At 35.4% G+C, this 13629-nt stretch overlaps 1 protein-coding gene across 9 annotated transcripts in view; it reads left to right on the top strand.

Annotated features, from left to right (window-relative positions):
- HERC4 (HECT and RLD domain containing E3 ubiquitin protein ligase 4) overlaps positions 1-13629 on the top strand; it is a 130454-nt gene that overhangs the window by 92615 nt on the left and 24210 nt on the right. For 6 of the 9 annotated variants that reach the window (XM_082408604.1, XM_082408602.1, XM_082408603.1 and 3 more), the window contains 3 exons: positions 117-236; positions 9500-9523; positions 12249-12347. In XM_082408604.1, the coding sequence (XP_082264730.1) occupies positions 117-236; positions 9500-9523; positions 12249-12347 (243 nt within the window). The remainder of the gene's footprint in view (positions 1-116; positions 237-9499; positions 9524-12248; positions 12348-13629) is intronic. The other 3 variants (XM_082408608.1, XM_082408605.1, XM_082408607.1) reach the window with 1 other exon arrangement.

Below are 13629 nucleotides of genomic sequence, written 5' to 3'. Positions count from 1 at the left end.
TTATAGGAAGAGAAAATAACTAAGAAATCTCAAACCTTTTTCTATTTAAACATTTTTCAGTCTCTTTCTTAGGTACTGGTTAAATTTAATGTTAATTACATTTTTGTTTTTTGTAGGTAAATGAGAAAACTGGACAGATTATACAATATGATAAATTTTATATACATGAAGTACAAGAATTGATAGACATACGGAATGATTATATCAACTGGGTCCAACAGCAGGCCTATGGAATGGTATGTTTCCTATTGCATTTTATGATTTCATTTTTATGTATCATTTGTTCTAATACAAAAGGAACAATTGTGTATTTTTGAAACAACAAAGCTTTTTCAGAGCTTTTATTCAGAGCTCATTTTTTAAATAAAAACATATTGCAAAGGAGCAGCTATATATTATGCAGTATTTATAAGTAAGCATTCTGCTCTTACACCAAAGCCAAACCAAAGAGACAGATTACACTTTTCTACAGAAAAACGCAAATATGACTTATTTTTCTAAGTCTCATTTATTTTGCATGAGGTTGTCTCTTTAATTCTCTAATGTTGAGGATACTGGAGTCTCTGATACTTGAACTCTAAGAACGTATTAAAATTGTGAGATCGGTGCCTCAGAACTACCAGAAGTGAGCTGTGGTACCGTTGATTCTAGTTTTTATTTTTCCCCTTTTATGTGCTTAATTTGATTTCAGTTTTTTGGCATACCTCCACAAGTGCCACATATTTCTTTCCATGTGGCTAAGTCTCTAATAACTAGATACTTAATTAAAATAATAGCATAGGGACTTCCCTGGCAGTCTAGTGGTTAAGACTCTGCGCTTCCACCGCAGGGGGTGAGGGTTCGATCCCTGGTCAGGGAACTAAGATCCCACGTGCCGCATGGCCAAAAAAATAAAAATAAAATAAAAATAAAAATAATATCATAGTCTTATAAAACTTTAATTAGTCACACAAAATTTCAGTATAGAAATGGGTAAGCAGCTAGATATAAAACAGGTTTAGTACTCTTATTTGCTAACCATTATAATATACCTAAGGCCAACTTTTCCACCCCTGAAGCAGGTAATTTAAGCAATATGCATGTAGCAGTTCTAGGAAGGTGAATAGCCTTTCATTGCTTGCTAGGTACCAACTGCAAGCTCCTTGTGGATAGGCACTCTGTCAGTTTATTCACCAGCACTTCTTACAGTATCTCAAATATGTCTAGTAGGCACTTAAAAGTACAGTAGTTTTTAGGGCTTTCCTGGTGGCGCAGTGGTTGAGAATCTGCCTGCCAATGCAGGGGACACGGGTTCGAGCCCTGGTCTGGGAAGATCCCACATGCCGCGGAGCAACTAGGCCCGTGAGCCACAACTGCTGAGCCTGCGCGTCTGGAGCCTGTGCTCCGCAACAAGAGAGGCCATGATAGTGAGGGGCCCGCGCACCGCGATGAAGAGTGGCCCCCGCTTGCCGCAACTAGAGAAAGCCCTAGCACAGAAACGAAGACCCAACACAGCCAAAAATAAAAATAAATAAAATTAAAAAAAAAAAGTACAGTAGTTTTTGAATGGCAGTGCAGTTAGTGCATGCTGTTTTTAGGATGCTCTTACCTATAGGAATCAGGTCACTTCTAGAACATCTTTGCTTCCCTAGATACTTGGATCTGGATTGGGAGAGATTTGTTGATTTTATTTTTTCTTGCAGAATCACTAGGAGGCTCAGTCAGGTTTACAAACATCCTACAGATTTATGTCTGCTCATTTGCTTATTCAACAAATACTTATTAAGACTCTCCTTTGTAACAGGCACATATTTAGGTATAAGAAATACAGTGATTAACCAGATGGATAAGGCCCTGTTCTCATGAAACTTATAATCTAGTGGGCAAGATGGATAGTAATCAAGTAAAGCAAAAACAAAAACAAAAACAAGCTTGTAATATGCACTATATAGAGAATTAAAATAAGAGAAGGTAATAAAGACAGGATGGTTTCTTGCGATTGGGTAATCAGAAAAGTCTTGTCTAATGAAGTATGATCTGTAATCTAAATGACAAAAAGCAGCCATGTAAGATCAGAGCAAAGAAAATTTCAGGGAAAATTACATCTACTAAAAGACCTTAGGTGAGAGCAAGCTTGACATGTTTGAAGAATAGAAAAAGGCCAGTATGGCTAAAATATGGGAATGGGGAGGGTTCTGGGAAAGGATCAGAGAAATGGGCAGGTGCCAGATCATGGAAGGTTTAGTAAATTAGGATCGGGAACATGGATTTTATCTGAAGTGTTATGGTAAGCCGTTGGAGGGTGGTAAGCAGGGGTGAGTACTGTACAGTGTAATTTATATTCTGAAATAACCACTCTGTCAGCTATGTGGAAGATGGAGTGAGGGGAATGGAGTAGATGAGGGGAGAGAAAATGATGGGTTTGAGTAAGATTGGTAGTTGTATAGATGGAAGATGGAAATGGCCTTGGGTACCTCTTGGAGGTAAAACGGCCAAGAATTGCTGATGGATATGAGATGAGGAAAGGAGAGAAATCAACAAAGGAGATTAAGAGAGGTAGGAGGAAAACTAGGAGAGAGTTGTGGAAACCAAAATTGAAAAGTGAAGGAGAAACCATATTGAACGCTGCTGAGAAATAGGATAAAACCACAGAATTGATCAATGCATTTGATTATGTGAAGGTCATTGGTAACCTTGATAATACCAGTCTAGAGTAAGTATGCTTAAGAGAAATTTAGGGGTGAGGATAGGGAACAAAAGCCATAGGCAGTACTCTCAAGAAGCTCTGCGCTGAAGAGGAGGGAGTGAAAAAAGTAGGGTGGTTAGCTGGAGTCAAGGGACAACAGTTTTTTAAGAAAGAAAATACTTGACCTCTGGAAAGCTTTGAATAAATATTTCCTTTTTTCCTCCCTATTTAAACTAAAGCTCTCACCTAGATAAAGCTTTTCAAACTCTTCCTCCAGTGAACCCCTAAGACAGGAGAAAAAACATATTTCTTGAGGTTATTAATTTTCCCTCTGCAGGACTTGTGTGAAGTCTCATATTTTATCTTCGAGAGAATGCAAATTTGGGGCTTCATAAATATTTACTGCAGGGGGGTGGTGGTGTGATGAATTAGGAGATTGGGATTGACATATATACTCTAATATGTATAAAATGGATAACTAATAAGAACCTGCTGTATAAAAAAATTAAAAAATTCAAAAATAAATAAATAAATAAATATTTACTGCAATGTAAAAGGGATTAAAATGATTTACCATTGAGGAAAACTGATGATTCAGAAAATGAACTTTTTTTATCGAAAAACTTGCATGTAAACCCTGATACACCACCTAGATACCCTAGGTCTTTGAGCAGTGTTTTTGAGACTGGAGTGATTATATAGACTCCTTTTAAAATAAAATAATTCCTTTAAGAAGCTTAGTGTTCACTTACCTTATTTACGATTATCTTATTTAAATATATACAAACACTGAACTAGTTCTAAACTCCTGGTACATAGCTTTTAAAAGAATTCTTAAGGCATAACAAATTGGTAAATTAATTATAACTCTACAAATTTAATAATCAAGTTAATATTTGATGTGGAAGATGATTATGTTCTCTTGATCAGGAATCTCAGCTCACAATCTAAATATGATAAGGAAGGAGTGTGACATAAGAGCACCTAGCTTCATATCCCACCTCAACGTTTTCTTTTTGGTTTTTTTATTGAATATAATTCCTTGTGCTATACGTAAATCCTTGTTGCTTATCTATTTTAATGTATAGTAGTTCATAGCTGTAATCCCCTACTCCTAATTTGTCCCTCCTCCCCGCTCCCCTTTGATAACCGTAAGTTTGTTTTCTGTGTCTGTGAGTCTGTTCTGTTTTGTATATAGATTCATTTGTATTATTTTTTAGATTACACATGTAAGTGATATCATATAGTGTTTGTCTTTCTGTCTGACTTATTTCACTTAGCATTTCACTCTCTCCTGGAGAGTTATATCCTCTTGGATCACTGTGAATTAGATCTGATGTTCTTTGACATCTGAATTTTTATCTGGTATGTAGGTCATAAACTACTTGTATTCTGAACAAGTTAAGAGAAATGCCAGTCTAATAGGGTTTTTAAGCTAGCAGTAATCTTGTGCTACGTGGAAAAGCTATGGTTTGAATGTTTGCTTTTAAGCTTGGCAGGCTTGTATCCAAACTCCTCTTGGTATGTATCTGTGATGATATCAAATTGAATTTCCTTAGGAATTCTTTCAGTGCTACTGTTTTCTGGTAAGAGGGAGACAGTAGAGGACCACATTCTTATTTCTAGACTTTCTAAGTTGCTGTCCTTGAAAATTGCCCTCTATTACTCTACTCTTTCAACCACATTTTTTTCCTTTCTCTCCATTTATAGACAGGCTGGTATTGAATAGGTGGTTGTGGCAGTGGAAACTTGTTCTTTAATGTGCATAGTGGACTTAATGTCACATCTTAGAAATCAGAATCTAGAACCCGTGATTTGGGTTCTTCTAGTCTTCTGGAAATAGAAGGCTGACAATTTACTTTGAAGGTCTTTGACTAACTCTTAAGTAGTTTATTAATTTATATTATGACATCTGAAGGTGCTTCTTTCTTTGAGAGAGTTCAGATCACTTTCACATTTACATATAACACTAAAGACTTTTCCTGAGGCTATTTAATAGAGTTCATGCTTGCATTACTAGTCTTAATACTAGGTTGAACATCATGTTGGCCCTGTAAGTAAAGTTAGTAAAGTTTTAAAGTGTCTATCCTAAAGATACTCACATGCTGTTTTGTGATGATATAGATGTGTATATGTGTATTTATGTGCACATAGACATATATACACATCTATACGTGCTTATATCTATGTATACAATGTACATATGTATAGCATTATTGAACAAGAGTTATGATCTTGAAATAATTCCATTCCTTCATGTGAAAGTTTAAAATATTCCTTGATAGAAGATAATTACTATGAATTATAAGAAATATGTCTATAAATTGTATTTATATATATACACTTATATTTTATATATAAATATATACACGTATATATGTAAAACTTAACCTTGTTCTAAACACTGCAAGGAAATTATTTTACCTTTATTATATTACCTTTATTATATTTCTCTTTATGCCATAGTCTGTTGAGATTTCTTTCTCCATTTCCTTTCTTTCCCAGTCAAGGATTTTAAGAATCCATCAGGAATATACACCTTAAACTAACACAGTGCTGTATGTCATTTATATCTCAATAGAACTAGAAGGAAAAAACCAAAATAAAAAAAAGAACCCAACAGGTATATACTTTCCTGGTCTCTAAACATTAAAAACTAATTCTGTGAAATTCTTTACATTCCTTGTAATATCCTCTTGTACAGCTGAGACTAACTTTTCACCTCATCCTCTTCCATTTTCCCATCCTGTTTTCATCTGTTTCCCTTTTCATGTTTCCATGAAGTTTTTGCTTGATCCTCCTCCTCCTGCTGGTTACTATATAAGCTTCTGTGTTTTGTTTGTTTTTCCAGACTCTGATATTAGGGTATGAAATTTTTTCAGTTGGATTCCTTTTGCTTTTTATCTGTTTTTCTCCCTCTACAATAATTTCTTGGCAAAATAAAAGAGCACATGAGTTCTCTCTCTTTTTATCTTCTGCTATTTGATGTTTTCCTCCACTTTCTAGGTACTAGTCTAAGTTTATTTGCTAACCTCTTTTAACTTTGCTCTAAAATTGTTTATAAAAATACTTTGGTGGGGAATTCCCTAGCAGTCCAATAGTCAGGGCTCCATGCTTTCACTGCCGAGGGCCAGGTTTGATCCCTGGTTGGGTAACTAGGATCCCACAAGCTGCACAGTGCGGCCAAACAAAAACAAAAACAAAAACAAAAAAAACAAAAAAAACTTCAGTGGTTACAACTAAACTCTTTGCTCTTTTTTCTTCCCTTTCTTATACTTTTCGTTACTATACATACGTATCGATATATATCTAGTAAAAATTGATTAATTTAGAATAAAATGTAGATAGGTCTATGCTGAGTCTGTGCCTCTTATAATTAAAAGTCAAGTTAAGCATTTTTTAAAGTGCATATTCTATTATTTCAAGAACTGTGTATGCCTATGTAAGACATGTCAGATACAGGTAAGTACTAATAAATATATTTGATAAATTGGTGACATTTTTACAGTCTTTGATATTACACTTTATATATTTTTTAAGTCATAAATTTTATTTCAATATTAATTGTGTTGTGTTTGTAAATCATTACTGTTTCTTCTGTGGCATTAAGGTTTTGTACCTTAACTGCGGACAGTGCTGAGCTAACAGCATGGCATGCTCATCAGCAGACTAGGAAGATAGACTGACATACAGCTAGGGAGACCAGCTTTGGGAAGATAGGCCAGTACTTAACTTTCTAGGTTTGAGTTTCTTCCTCATTTAATGAAATGAAGAAATTAAAATACATTTGTGTTCTTTAATATTGCAATACATTTAATACTTGCAGTATAAACCTTGCAGCTGTAATATTTCCCAGAAGGTTCATACTTGCTTTTTAAAGTTCCCTTGTCATTTTTAATGGCATTAATGTTTTGCAGACACTTGGACTGATTCCTTATGCCTTGAATTACCAAGTTATATTGGTTTATTTTTCATTTTCTTCGTGTTTTAGAAGTAACTTTTTTTTTTTCTGCCTAGTCACCAACACCTTTCATATTTATTTGAATTACTTCAGTAACTTCGGTATCCTCTGTTTATACCTCCTCAGAATAATCCTATGTTATACCCTTAAATAATGATGACGCCAGCAATGATAGTGTTTTGCCATAAGTAATTTGTTGAAACTAAAACATGCCAAGGAGTTGCATCTTCTTTGTCTATAACTAACTAGAACTATCATTAACCATTGATGTTAAAAGCAGCCTTAGTGTAAGTCTGCTTTGGACCATGAGACCCTGACTTTTGAACATTCCTTTAGGCCTTTCTTACTCAAGTTTCTAGGACATTGGGTAACTAAAATTAGGCATGCCTTGACCTAATTTCAGGGCCCCCAGTCTACAAACAGCCAACAGTTAGTGCTTGAGTATGTGGATTTGGAGCCACTAGTAGGTCACACATTGAATGATGTGGTAAATTTTTAGCAATAGACCTTTCATTGACCTCACGTATTTTGTAATATCCTGTCTGCACCCCCACCACATTTTTTCCTTTTAAATTTTCCTTGGAAATACTACTTTGGTTCATTTAGACTTGCAACTAATACAACTATCTTGCAACTCTAATATTTCCCAGAGGAGTTTATCCTTGCTTTTTTACATATTTACATTTTTTCTTTTTAAATGTTTGAGCTTTTGTCTTAGATCCTTAACACTTAAATTGAAATTTCTAATAATGACCTTAATGTGGTTTTCCCTTTGATGCCTCTCCCCTAGGTAAATCATTTTGCCTGATATCTAATAGTCTCTTTTCCCAAGTTTTCCACATGTCCCATTATTTTTCATATTCCTTCTAGCTCACATCTGTCTCTACCATCAAACTTTTGTTCTGCTTTAATATGGTTTAGTTGTACTATAAATTCTGACTATCTTATTGGCTTCCAAGTGCTAAATGATATGCCTAGAACCTTTATCTGTTTACATGTAGCAATAAAAAAAGTGCATATATATTAATGTTTCATTATTAAGAATAAAATCCATCTTCCATGATACCAGGTATCAAATATAGTTTTCAAGCTGGCCATAGGTAGTCAGAAAATATTGAAAGGTGTTTCTTTGCTTATTCACACCTTCTTAGTTGTAATAGCACTTTAATAAGCATACCACAAGATATACTATAAAAGTATTTCAGTTGTTCCTGTTAAATTGCTTTAAATTAAACTGAGTGTAATCTAAAAGGTTTTTTCTGCAGAACAGCTTGTAAATATATTCTTCTGTTAACACTGCTAATGGGGCACATATATAGTGATAACTTGGTACTCTGAATTTTTTGAAAGAAGCTATTATCAATAATTACCTTTCTTAGAACAGGAAGTTAGAGTCATATTTTACTTGTGCTTACACTGCTTTGGCTTTATTTAGCACAATATAGTGAACAAACCCTAAGTGTTTGCTAATACCTTAAAACTTCCAGTGATACCCCTTGTGGCGTGCAAGAATTTAGCCAATTACAAAGTTAGAGGGAATCGTCCACACAAGACTGCCTTCACTTCTGATACCAATTGCAAGGTTAGAGGATTCCTAGAACCACTCTCAGGTTCAGTAATTTGCTACAAGATTTCACAGAACTAACTGGAAACTGTTATATTGACGTTTATAGTTTATTATAGGGAAAGAGTACAGATTAAAACGCCAAGGGGAAAAGTGCATAAGGGTAGAGTCTGGGAAAGGTACCAAAGGCTGAGCTTCTGTTTTCCTCTCCCTGAGGAGTCATGGACAAGTTATTTTCCCAGCATCCATCTGTGTCAATACTCTCAGGGTATTGCCAACCAAGGAAGCTCACTGGAGCCTTGGTGCCCAGAGTTTTTATTGAGGCTCCATCACATACTGCCCATGTGGCTGACCTTTACTTTCTAGACCTTCTGGAGGCAGAACTGATAACCACATGTCCCGGAGCCTCCAGGCAAACAAAGATACTCCTGTCCAGGTATGACATTCCAAAGTCCTGTGGATCATCTCCCAGTAGCTGAGGGCAAAATCAGACCTCTCTTTGGGTAAGATTAATTTCTCACTATACGAGGTGCCTTCTGCAAATTTAGTAACATACTTTTGGAGATTCTAGCACTTTATTTGAGTCTATACCCTGAGAATATGTGAAATCTTTCTTCAAGAAAGTGTTGTGCATTTCTGTTCAATGCAGTGGTAAGCTTTCATTATAATTTTCATTATTATATCCTTCATAAATACCTCTTTCTCTCTTCATTTCTTCTTTCTACTTACCAACCCCTGTGCCCTGTCTTGTACTTTCTATTTTAGCTAATTCAGTGTTAAAGAATGAGATACTTGTGTTTCACTGGTTATTTCAGATGAATAAAAACAGTTATGGCTTATTTTCTCACTTTCCACATAGCATTTTAATCTACTAAACACTTTTCAAATATTTTGTCAAGATTAACCAAGTCTTAAAGTCTGGGGGATATTTTCTCCATTTTCCAGGTGGAGAGATTGGGCCATAAAATTATTTCTTCAAGACCAAGTTAGGCTTAGGATTAGTTTCCCTGTTCTACCTAAATTCTGCAAATGGTGTACTTAGTTGCTGAAACCAAATTTCATTATGTTCAAGCCTCAATGATTTTATGATCACAAGATACCTGAAACGAAGGTCTTATTACATTTATAGATATATCAGGTATATGTGGAAAGGGTAAGTTTTGTTGTAGATGTATTTTGGTCTACTTCATTAATTCAGTATTCTGCTGTAGCAAAATAAATGAAATGCTGCTTTGAATAGAAATAGTTAAATTTGGACACTAACGTTGCTCTTTCCTCATTACTGTTACATTCTGCACTGCTGTCTTAGGATGTCAACCATGGATTAACTGAGGTAAGTTTGGTGTAATAAAGTCTCATGTTCAGAGTAAGGTATACTCTGTTTTGTCTTAAGTGATTGAAGACCCCAAAGTTCCTCTTTTTTGTGACTTTAAAACATATATATGTATATATACATATATATTTTAATGAGTATATAGAACTTGCCCTGTATAACATTTCAGAGGAATTTTCTGAAGAAAATTAGACCCTCTGTTTTAGTTAGCATTACACCTATATGATGCCTTTTAACAATGTTTGTCTTAAAATAGTTCCTATCCTCCTAAAGCCTTCCAGTATAAAATTTATGGTGTCCTCAGAATACAAAAAAGCAAACTTATAAAATTTCACAACTGCCTACCCAGAAGGCAGAAAATGTTTTATGTTAGAGAAGTAGAATGATCTTCAATTTTTAAACTAATAATTGACACTCAAAATGGCCATAAAATTGAATAAACTTTCAGTATGATCATCTTCCTCACTTTGTTTAATGTACTATCTTAATATATAAAGTTCTGGCACTTTGGCTTACATAATCAACAATCCTGAGCCACCTTTTTAACACCTGGGAATGTTGTATTATACTTCTGTTATAGACTTTAGGTTTTGTTGTTTGCTTTGCTTTTTTCACAGCACTTGAACCAATGAAGCATTTAGAAGTAGCTTTAAACTATGGGCCTGACATTGTTTGCTTCCTCATCCTCAAATAGAAGTAGCATATAAAATTATGAAATCAAAGAGTTTTGGAGCCAAAGGGGACTTTAGAAATCATCTCAGTCTTTTAGAGTTTCAGCATAGTAAAAAGACTTTCTATCATCAATAGCTAGTTAGTGACACAAATACAGGGTGGAGGGTAAACTTGTCATATGACAAATAGCCAAGAATGATAACTTACTTAAGGGTTAATGTAGCTCAGCATATTGTCTTACATGTTGAGAACAACAAGTTGATAGTCTTGTGTTCTATACTGATTGGGCACTATTGAATTAATTTCATTGTTTTTGATGACCATAGTTGAAAGAGGCTTAGACAAATTGAAATACATTTAAAAGAAGGCTATTGGGGACTTCCGTGGTGGTCCAGTGGTTAAGACTCCATGCTCCCAATGCAGGGGGCCCAGGTTCGATCCCTGGTCAGGGAACTAGATCCCACATGCTGCAACTAAGACCCGGCGCAGCCTAATAAATAAATAAATAAAATAAAAGAAGGCGGTTGGGATGGAGTGGAGCTGGAAACCATATTATTTTCAGGATGGTTGGAAAAACTGGGCATGTTTAGTGTGGGAAAAAGACAACCTAGGGAGAGCATGGCAGCACGAAGTATCTAAACCATATAAACTTCCCTGCAGGGGCAGAATGAAGACTGAAATAGAAAGCAAAGTGATGTATAGAAATGCAGATTCAGACTCAATATAAAGAACTTTCTAAGAACTTAAAAAGAAGAGGATTGTTTCATGGTGTATTAAGTCTTCACTGGAAGCCTTATAATAAGAAGGGGCTCTGTGTCAGGGCTGGCACAAAAATTTTGCTTTGTTGGGTATATGGTAGTATAACATCCAACTGCAAGATCTGTGACTGGCAATTCTCTTTGTATTTTTCTGCCCTGTTAAAAACTTAGCAATCAATCACTATGTTTTACCTGCTAGGATAAATAATTGTCGATAAGGTGACTAATGTCTGATAATGGTAATAATAGATCAATTATTATTGATCAACTTTGAAGATTGACAGAAAATAATAATACTAATCGTGCTTATTTTGTAAGTTAAATGAATGAACAGATTGTTGGGCTCATAATAGTGTTGTCCCCCTAATGACCTGGCAGTAAATATCTGTTGAATGAATAAGTAGATTGCTTACCATTGGCCTCACTTGCTAGAGTAGCCCTAACGTAAAAGAACTGGGTACTGTATTTAACATAGGAGCCCCACATTTAGAATAAATTTGCAGCCTAATTCACTGAAAATTGGAGTTAATATGTTAAGCAGGGGCTTCCCTGGTGGCGCAGTGGTTGAGAATCCACCTGCCAATGCAGGGGACACGGGTTCGAGCCCTGGTCTGGGAAGAACCCACATGCCGCGGAGCAACTAGGCCCGTGAGCCACAACTACTGAGCCTGTGCATCTGGAGCCTGTGCTCCGCAACAAGAGAGGCCGCGATAGTGAGAAGCACCGCGCACCGCGATGAAGAGTGGCCCCCGCTTGCCGCAACTAGAGAAAGCCCTCGCACAGAAACGAGGACCCAACACAGCCAAAAATAAATAAATAAATTTATTTAAAAAAAATATATGTTAAGCAAAAGATGCCTGTAATTTACAATTTTATGGATTCTCAAGTATACAGTTCTCTCCCAAAATTAGGAATTAGGGTTATTCCAATGCCTCATCTAATTATCAGTAAAAATTCTATATTCAGAGATAAGCCACGTTTGACGTATGGACACCAAGGGGGGAAAGGGGCGGGGCGGGGGGGGGGCGGTGGTGTGATGAAGTGGGAGATTGGGATTGGCATGTATACACTAATATGTATAAAATGGATAACTAATAAGAAGCTGCTGTATAAAAAAATAAATAAAATTCAAAAATTAAAAAAAAAAGAAATAAGCCACATTTTATTTATAATTCCTGAATGACACAAAAGCGAATAAACCAAGAATATGATCAGCTTTACACAAGAAATGACAGTACCTACATGAAGTAAGTTACAAACCAATTTGTACTAATAAGCTAATTTTTCATTTCTAGGTGGCAGATATCCCTGTTACAATCTGCACATATCCATTTGTATTTGACGCCCAAGCAAAAACTACTCTGTTACAAACAGATGCAGTCTTACAGATGCAGGTAAAATATTGTATAGTACTAATTTAATTTGAGAGTAGTTTTTGAATTGTTTCTCTGGTGATTTTTTAAAGTATTTGTAATGTCTTTGGGGATATTTTGTACCTTTGTGGTCTGTCTTTTGCAAAGCTACTTTTACCAAAGCACCTTTGGTACCTATGAAGAGGACTGTTGCATGTGAAATGTGTATTCTTATGAGGGATACTTATATATATTTAAAAGGACATAGAATAATTTAGATTTTTATCATTTTATATCTAAAAAATGGTATAATCTTCTTTCATTATAGAAATATACAATCTTTATAAACAGTTTGACTATTTTACTTGATAAAATGGTTTGTTTCAAATCTTGCTTTATTATATATTCCCTATTTATATACTTGGTAAAAGATGAAAATCAGTAGAGGTGAGGTGATGTTAAAGTAGGAGGCATTTGATCACTTGTTAGGAGGAGGGTATGAAATGTCCATGGAGAATGTTTTAGTAATAAATAAGGTACTTTCCTGAGGTTGGTCGTCTCCTCTTCCTCCTCCCCACTCTCCTTCCCCCCCGCCCCGCCCCCCACTTTAAGCTGAACATTCTCTCCTTTATAATGAGAATTTTTAAAACTAGTTTACATTATGACCGTGAAGGACTACAGTAGGTTTTCTTTATCATTTGAACTTGTAAATTTAAAAGTTTTTGAGTTTCTTCCTCTGGTATAGAATATCAGACTATAGAGGCTGAGGACTAAGGATGAGATGAGACCTTGAGCACTTAATATTCTAAAAATGCTTTTAAAAATTACCCCTCCCCCAATTTTGATGGCAATTTTTATTCCTTTAAGATAAATGCATTTACTATTCTAAATTCTTCCATATATTTAAACAATAAATAATAGTAGGAGGAATTTTAGAGATGTGCTTATTTCCATTTTCATCAACAGAGGAAATAAATATTTTTGTAGGGTTCTATACTAACAGCTAGATTGCTAGTTTTTTAGCAATCTTTGTTAAACGGTAAGTTAATCAGGACTTCCCTGGTGGTCCAGTGGTTAAGACTCTGTGCTCCCAATGCAGGGGGCCAGTGTTCGATCCCTGATCAGGGAGCTAGATCCCACATGCTTCAACTACAAGATCCCGCACGCTGCAACTAAAAAAAAGAAGAAGATCCACACGCGGCAACAAAGATCCTACGTGCTGCAACTAAGACTTGGCGCAGCCAAATAAATCAATAAATATTAAAAAAAAAAAAAAAGTTAATCACTTGGTGCTTTCAATGTAGGATAGTCCACTTTAGAATTA

This window comes from Balaenoptera borealis, assembly GCF_965194805.1.
Source record: "Balaenoptera borealis genome assembly, chromosome: 10".
In the NCBI taxonomy this organism is placed as follows: domain Eukaryota; kingdom Metazoa; phylum Chordata; class Mammalia; order Artiodactyla; family Balaenopteridae; genus Balaenoptera; species Balaenoptera borealis.
This window is presented reverse-complemented; position numbering and strand designations above follow the sequence as displayed.